The sequence below is a fragment of the Asparagus officinalis genome, chromosome 7, assembly GCF_001876935.1.
Source record: "Asparagus officinalis chromosome 7, Aspof.V1, whole genome shotgun sequence".
NCBI classification, from domain to species: Eukaryota; Viridiplantae; Streptophyta; class Magnoliopsida; order Asparagales; family Asparagaceae; genus Asparagus; species Asparagus officinalis.
The window spans coordinates 48,622,424-48,630,015 of NC_033800.1; the positions used below are offsets into that span (position 1 = coordinate 48,622,424).

Consider the following 7,592-nt stretch of genomic DNA (forward strand, 5'->3'; position numbering starts at 1 on the left):
TACTCCCTCTTCTCGTCAGTTTGCTTTGTCCTTGTCCTCTATATCTCTACCCAGGTCATATGAGGAGGCCGTATTAGATCCTGCTTGGAAACATGCTATGGATGAGGAGATGGATGCACTTATTTCTAGAGGTACTTGGGATCTTGTATCTTCTCCGACGGGCGCTACTGTAGTTGGCTGTCGGTGGGTTTATACCTTGAAGTATCGCACCGATGGTTCGATTGATCGTTATAAAGCTCGTCTTGTTGCTAAGGGATATACTCAAACCTATGGGGTCGATTATCTTGAGACGTTCTCTCCCGTAGCCCGTCTCAATTCCATTCGCCTACTTTTCTCAATGGCTGTTAATCTGGACTGGACAATGTTTCAACTGGATGTCAAAAATGCCTTTCTGTATGGTGACTTGCAGGAGGAAGTCTATATGGAGCAACCTCCGAGGTATGTTGCTCAGGGGGAGAATATGGTCTGTAAGCTTAACAAGGCTATTTATGGTCTCAAACAGAGTCCACGGGCATGGTTTGAGAAATTTAGTACTGCTATATCTGGTGTCGGTTTCAAACGATGTCAGTCTGATCACTCCGTCTTTATCCGGCGCACTACATCTGGTCTGGTGGTTCTGGCAGTATATGTTGATGACATCCTGCTAACTGGGAGTGACCTTGTTGCCATAGGAGAGACTAAGGAGTACCTTTCACGTCACTTTGTGACCAAAGATATGGGAAAACCCAAATACTTTCTTGGGATTGAGATTGCATATCAAAAGGATCGTTTACTTCTATCTCAAAGGAAATATGTATTGGACCTATTAGAAGAAATGGGCCTTTTGGGGTGTAAGCCAGCAAACACTCCCATGGAAGTGAATGTGGACTTGTGGCGTGATAATAGTCCTCTCCTAGATGATGCAGGCCGATATAGGAGATTGATTGGCAAGTTGATCTATCTTACTGTGACCAGACCTGATATTACCTTTGCAGTGGGAGTATTGAGCAGGTTTATGCATATACCTAGAGAGGTTCACTGGACTGCTGCTCTAAGAATTTTGGCTTATGTTAAAAGCTGTCCGGGAAAAGGATTACTGTATAAGAAACATGGACATTTACACATCTCTGCCTATTCTGATGCTGGGTATGCGGGAGATATAGGAGATAGAAAGTCTATTTCTGGATTTTGCACCTTTATTGGAGGAAATCTGGTTACTTGGAGGAGCAAGAAACAAGATGTAGTATCTCGATCTAGTGCAGAAGCAGAATACAGGGCTATGGCTCATACTGTTTGTGAGATGATATGGCTACAGAAGCTGCTGACCGAGCTTGGTTTCTCGCAGCCTGGATCTATGCCTATGCATTGTGATAATCAATCTGCTATCCACATTGCAAAGAATCCAGTGTTTCATGAGAGAACTAAGCACATTGAAGTTGATTGTAATTTTGTCAGAGATGCTTGGGAAAAGAAAGTGATATCTCTTAAGTTCACTCCGTCTTCGGAACAGTTAGCTGACATTCTCACTAAAGCTACTTCACCTAATGTGTTTTCCATTCTATGTAACAAGCTGGGCATGATTGATATATATGCTCCAGCTTGAGGGGGAGTGTTAGAATTAGTTCTTGGGTTATCGGGTTAGGGCCCATTAACCCATTAGCCTATTACCTATATGTAACCCTATATATACCCATGGAGATGAATGAAATGGCCAAGCCATCTGATTTCTTAGTTTCAACAAAGCTAATTAAATTACAGAAGGAAAAAATCTTCTAACTAAACTCATGCTCATTAATCCTATTGAGGCACTAAATTAAACAATTCGTTATCTAGCACACTCTGCATAAAAGAATTTCATGGGATCGGGTTCGTTTAGGCATTTCATCAAACATTTATTGTTCCCTTCACTGAAACTAGCTAAATTACAGAAGCAAGAAGTCTTTTAATGAATCCACATTTATTCATTAATGGCTCAAAATCTTAATTAAAAAAAGAAGGACGATGTGAACTTTACATGAGATGACAGATGAGGCGGTGCAATGATCATCGGCTTGCCGCAATTTCTCATTGGCGTCGGCGGTGGGACGAGGTTTATAGGAGGAAGAAAGACATTTGTGCAATCGAGATGGAGGGATTTGGGGTTTTAAGGATTCGATTTGGGATTTGTCTCTTTTTAGGAGAAAGAAATGGTAAAATTGTACCCTCGTCAATGTACAAAGCTAAATAAATCCCTCCTATATACCCTTCAAATTATGGATATTTGTAATAGGCCTTCCAAATTTTGCTATTTGCAAAACTACCCCTCATATTATCAAAAATTTTGAAGCCTACCCTTAAAATCAACAAATCGTCAAGTTGGTGTTAAGCATTTGACTTATATATGGTCATTATGGACGGGGGTATTATGGTCATTCCCAGGCTCTGGTGGATTTATTTATGCAGGCTGGTGCTAGACTGCCAAAGAAGTACTTCTGTATGATGAAGATGCTGGGATTAGCCCCCAATGTTGTTGAAGAAAAAGGTATGATAAAGGGGAAGTATAGCTACTTCAGCTATTTCCGTCGTTGATAGAATTAATATGGCGCTTTGAAAGCAAAAAGAAAATAATTTTTTTGCCATTTTTTTGCAGTTTTCTTTATGTATATCTGCCGGATTTTCAAAAATAATTTTAGTCATGCTGAGAAAATCTCCAAGGTATGTCTTTCCAATACACTTTCAGCTACATTTTCTAGCCCTTAAACGCTTGCATGGCAGTAGATTGAAAGGCTATTTTATTTCTCCAAGTTGGTATGAGGCTTGACAAGAAAAAGTGGCTCATTGTGCAGTGACGATTAAGTTTGATAAAAGATTTAAGGTTCGCAGCTTAGTTTAGTTTATTTCGCCAGTATCCTGGCTCGAAGGTTTTATTGGTTTCCTTCATCAATATTTATGTTTTGCTGGTTTTTGTTGTTTCTGTCTTTCATTATGAATTACAATCCATGAAAAAGAGTAAAAACCTCGGTACTTACAATGTAAAAACCCCATCTGCCTATTTTCTTCCTTTAGTGTAAGAGGCCTCTTAGTTCTCCACCACGCATGAACCAAAATCAACCACGGCTACCGTACTCATTGTGAATGAAATATGACGCGCTGCCATCTCTTGGTTTTAGATCCTTCTGAGGTAGTGCTGGTGTCTTAGTTTCAGTGTTGTTAACTTGACCTGCCATCTCTTGGTTTTAGATCCTTCTGAGGTAGTGCTGGTGTCTTAGTTTCAGTGTTGTTAACTTGACACCATCAGGTTCTGTTACTTATCCTTCTGAGGTAGTGCTGGTGTCTTAGTTTCAGTGTTGTTAACTTGACACCATCAGGTTCTGTTACTTAAAATGTTACTGTCACCGTGTATGCTTCGTATGTGTATCCTTTTTCTAGTCAAAGGGCACATCTATTAAAATATTTTTCTGCACATTTTAATAGAACTAAAATTCGTTTGTTCCACTTTTTCCTCTTATTGATAAACTGTCTTCAAGAAATTGGTATACTTGCTGAACAGAAGTGTTCACGGTTTTTCAAAAACCTATAAAAATTTGCCTTTTGACATTTTGTGGCAAAGAAAGTTAGCTATTCCGTTACCAAATGAAACAATGAAGAGCATAATCTATCTATTTTCCTTTATTGTCGTTACTCGCTTGTTTTTTCAGGCTATACAATATAAGAATTTCTCGGCCATGGCAAGTTATGAACTAGTCGAGGTTGTTCATGGTTTCCTTGGTAAGCTGAACTGACTAGTTTCTTTGGATTTATGGTGAAGCTTACTCCAGTAGATTTTTTTGGTAAATCTTCTATCATTCGCTCATTTACATTTTTCTGGTATGGTATTGCAAATAGTGCTTATTGTCACAACTATTACTCTTGTGCAAAGCTTGTCCCCTCCCAAGTGATCTTCTTGAGCAGAAATAGCAATGTTTCACTCGCATTTGGTAACAATCTGACGGAGGTCTTTAGAGAAGTATTTCTACTGACAATTGTTATTGCACAAGCTGTGTTTTGGCCTTTTAAGGTTTTAGTTTCGAAGTGCTCAGTTTTGGAGTAGTTTACAAATCTTTGAGTGGAACTATGATTTTTTTTTACTATCTTCAATTTGTGTATGTGCCTGTGAGCAAGCGAGTGGTTTTCGATGTGGTATTTATTTATCAAGAGCCTGGTTTTGTGTTTGTACAATTTTTATCTAAAGTCAAAATGCATACAACAATTGCGGTCAAATGGCCTCACTGGGTGTTGAAATATTAATGACATCCCCAACGAACGCCCCATGCAATAGATAAGCATTTCGCATATGTTGTTCACATAATGTGGAAGGTTGTCGATGCTGCTGGCAACAGTGCAAGTCATGGCTTATATGTTTAACATGCATGAGAGTAGTCACAAGTGAAATCAGTATTGTCTGCTTGCTGTTGTTTTTTAAATTGAGATGGTACCATGTTGTAACTATACAAATGGTTAATGCGTCAAAATTATAAAACAAAATACTGACCAATGCCTTTCGCCTCCAGATATTTACTTGAATTGGTATGAACAAACATTCCCAATGATTTCATCGCACGTTGGCATTGTGTTTTCGCTGTTTTTCGCGAAAAACGTTGGTAATTGATGCTAAGTTTTCTTCACAAATGTTGGCATCAATTACCAACGCTTGCAAAACAAAAAACGTTGGTAATTGATGCTAAGTTTTCTTCACAAATGTTGGCATCAATTACCAACGCTTGCAAAACATTGGTAATTGCCTTTTTTTTAAGTTTTCTTCACAAATGTTGGCATCAATTACCAACGCTTGCAAAACATTGGTAATTGCCTTTTTTTTTCACAAAAGTTGGCAACTGCCAACGTTTGCGAAGAAACCTTGGCAATTGCCAACTACACTTCCCCTTCCAACTCTTGTATCAAACGTTGGGACTTGTTATAACAACATTTTAAAATATAGTTGGGTGTACTTTTAAACGTCGTTAATGACTACATTTTTTGTAGCATGTGGCTCTTCAGGTCGAACAATATGCTTTCCTGTATCTGACTTGAGCGTCAATTGTAATCTCGATCCGTCGAGGATTTCATATTGCTTGGTGTTGCCTTCATTGGCTAGGACTTGATCGATGAAGACCAAAGTCTGGGTTGAAACTGGATATCCTTCGTATTGTTCAATTTTCTACTGGATCTCAAGAACAGTATCGCAAAACCAAATCTCTATTTTGAACCGTTCCCGCTTGATGTCTCAATGTCTACATCCATTTTTGGGAATAATTAGCTTTTTTGTTCTTCAGAAGTGGCTTTTAAAGATTTTGCACCGGTACTCAAGCGTGAGAAAACAACGGAAGGAAGGCATGGGATTTCAGAGGGAGCATCAAGATTTTCTTGTGAAGAATATTAGAGTACTGCTGTTAAATATGATTTCCTGATCGGAATCAAATTATAATATTTAAATACATCTCTATATGTAATTAAAAAAACTAATAAGTATCTTATCTTTATTAATGTCGGGAAACAATGTAAAATGCTCAAATTATTATCTTTCTTTATGCTTTTAACTATCACAGTGCTCAAACTAATAAGTATCTTGTCTTTATTAATGTTTGGGGAGGCTTATTTTTTTTGATCAAACTACCTTTTAAGCTAGCTTTTTTATTTCTACATATTTGGTAAAATGCCAAATAAGTTTGTTTATAAGTCCCATTTTAAAAAACATAGCTCAGCTTTTGAAAACTAGCTTATAAACTCACTTAAAAAAGCAAGGTTTGGCCAAGCAGATTACTATTCTACTCAAATAGTTTTTATAGCATTTTATCAAAAAAGCCAAAAATCATTGAAAGCCAGTATAACTAATAAACTTCAAAAAATAAGCTTTTCTAAATACCCTCTTAGTTATAACAGGATGTTTTAATGAAAGAAATTTAGACTTTCCAATCTTTTATAAAGTTGTAAGTTACAGGTTTGTTAAGAAGCTAGAGTTTGCTGGAAGAGTAATTATTTGCTCTTGAGTATCCAATACAAATTATGTTGTAAGTTATAGATTTAATTATTGCACATATAAATTGCGTATCATATCTATAATTTTTATAGTATTTTTAGAAATTATTTTTTAGATCATGCACTGTGATAGTCACTTACTTGGAGATATGATCTAACTTAGAGTGTTCTTAAACTCGTGCTTAACCTATAACTAGTAAATAATGACTTTGTCATAACATGTTGTTATGCATGACACCGACATATGAGATGTAGTAATGGGTCTCAATCACCGGGAATGGGGATTCCCCGGGCGTATGTCATAAGCACATATTGCGATGTGTGTAACACTAGACTACATTTGAATTCTCTAGGACAAGTCACCTAAGAGATATGAAATTCAAATTATTACATGACCCCTTTGACTTGATGATATTGTCATTTTCGTTTTAATAATTTAGTATGCTTTTATGTGATGGTTAATTTTGTTTAGCAAGCTGCAATACCCGTAATTTTTCGATAATGTTTTAAATAATTTTTCTAGTATTTTAAAATATTAAATTATTATTTTTAAAAGAGTATTTATATTTTCTTGATTTTCTATAATTTTCTATGTTTTAAAAATCCGGTTTTATATTTATTTTAATAGTTTTGTTAATTATAAATTTACTTGTTACGGTAAAAACTTTTTAAATTAATATTTGGTTATTTATTGTTATTATTATTATTATTGCTATTATTTATCTTGTAGTATTTTAAGCCTGCAATTATCTGCCTTTTTCCCCTGTTCCTAAGAAACCCACAACCTTCTCTCTCTCTCCCTATCAAATTTCCTACCCTACACCTCTTAATTTCCTCCCCCATGTTTCCCGCACACCACTCCATCGTGTTTCCCCCTCTCCTCCTTAAATTCCTTTCTCGTGCTTCCCCCTGCATCTCTCTCTCACTTCCTCAAAACCCACAACGAGACCCCACCCCCCCTTCTCATCTTTGTTTCTTCTCTCTCTCTCTCTCTCTCTCTCCTTCAGTCCATTCACTGCCAGCAACCATCTTCTCCCCACTCTCCGCCTCAGCCACCGCCTCCAGCTACAAGCCCTGCCACCGCTTCCTCCGCGTCTCCTTAGCTCCTCCTCCCCAACTCGCCCCGACCAACAGCCAATCACCGGCCTGCTATGCCGTCTATTGCTTCCTGCCCTGAACAGCCCCGCCTCAGCCGTCCGCCGTTCAACCCTCAACCTGCCTCGACCCAACGCACTCCGCAGCCTCTCCGTCACCTCAACCACTGCAAACAGCCGTAGCCACCACCCAACCCGCCAGTTCGAATTCTTCCCATCGCATCCACTGCCCTGCTCAACTCCTCCGCCCCTCCCGCTCAACTCTCCTGCAGTAGCTCTGCCCAACCCCAGCGCAACGCCGCGACGCCTTCGCCCCGTCGCTTCTGCTGCTCTTTCGCCATCTTGTCCCACTTGCTTAGCCGCTTGGCGCGTTGCATTCCAGAGCCAGCGCCCCTACCTCCTGCTCACCCACTGAGCGTCCTCCTCCTCCTCAGCTGAGGCCGCCCGAGCTCCACCTCAGCTCGCCGTCCCCGTCAGCCCAAGCTCCTCAGCGCCACCAGACCCGCTTGCTCCTCTCCGTCGACA

The 7,592-nt window shown here is 39.0% G+C and overlaps 1 protein-coding gene across 7 annotated transcripts in view; it reads left to right on the plus strand.

Annotated features, from left to right (window-relative positions):
* The window catches only part of LOC109848525, a 26,407-nt gene extending 20,873 nt beyond the window's left edge, over positions 1 to 5,534 (plus strand). Inside the window, exons 2-5 of one of the 7 annotated variants that reach the window (XM_020418061.1) lie at positions 2,398 to 2,500; positions 2,609 to 2,673; positions 3,657 to 3,726; positions 4,981 to 5,534. In XM_020418061.1, coding sequence (XP_020273650.1) covers positions 2,416 to 2,500; positions 2,609 to 2,673; positions 3,657 to 3,726; positions 4,981 to 5,099 — 339 coding nt within the window. In that variant the 5' untranslated portion in view covers positions 2,398 to 2,415 and the 3' untranslated portion in view covers positions 5,100 to 5,534. Of the gene's footprint in view, positions 1 to 962; positions 2,501 to 2,608; positions 3,140 to 3,178; positions 3,210 to 3,279; positions 4,219 to 4,980 lie in introns of those variants that run through there. The other 6 variants (XM_020418062.1, XR_002248832.1, XR_002248831.1 and 3 more) reach the window with 6 other exon arrangements.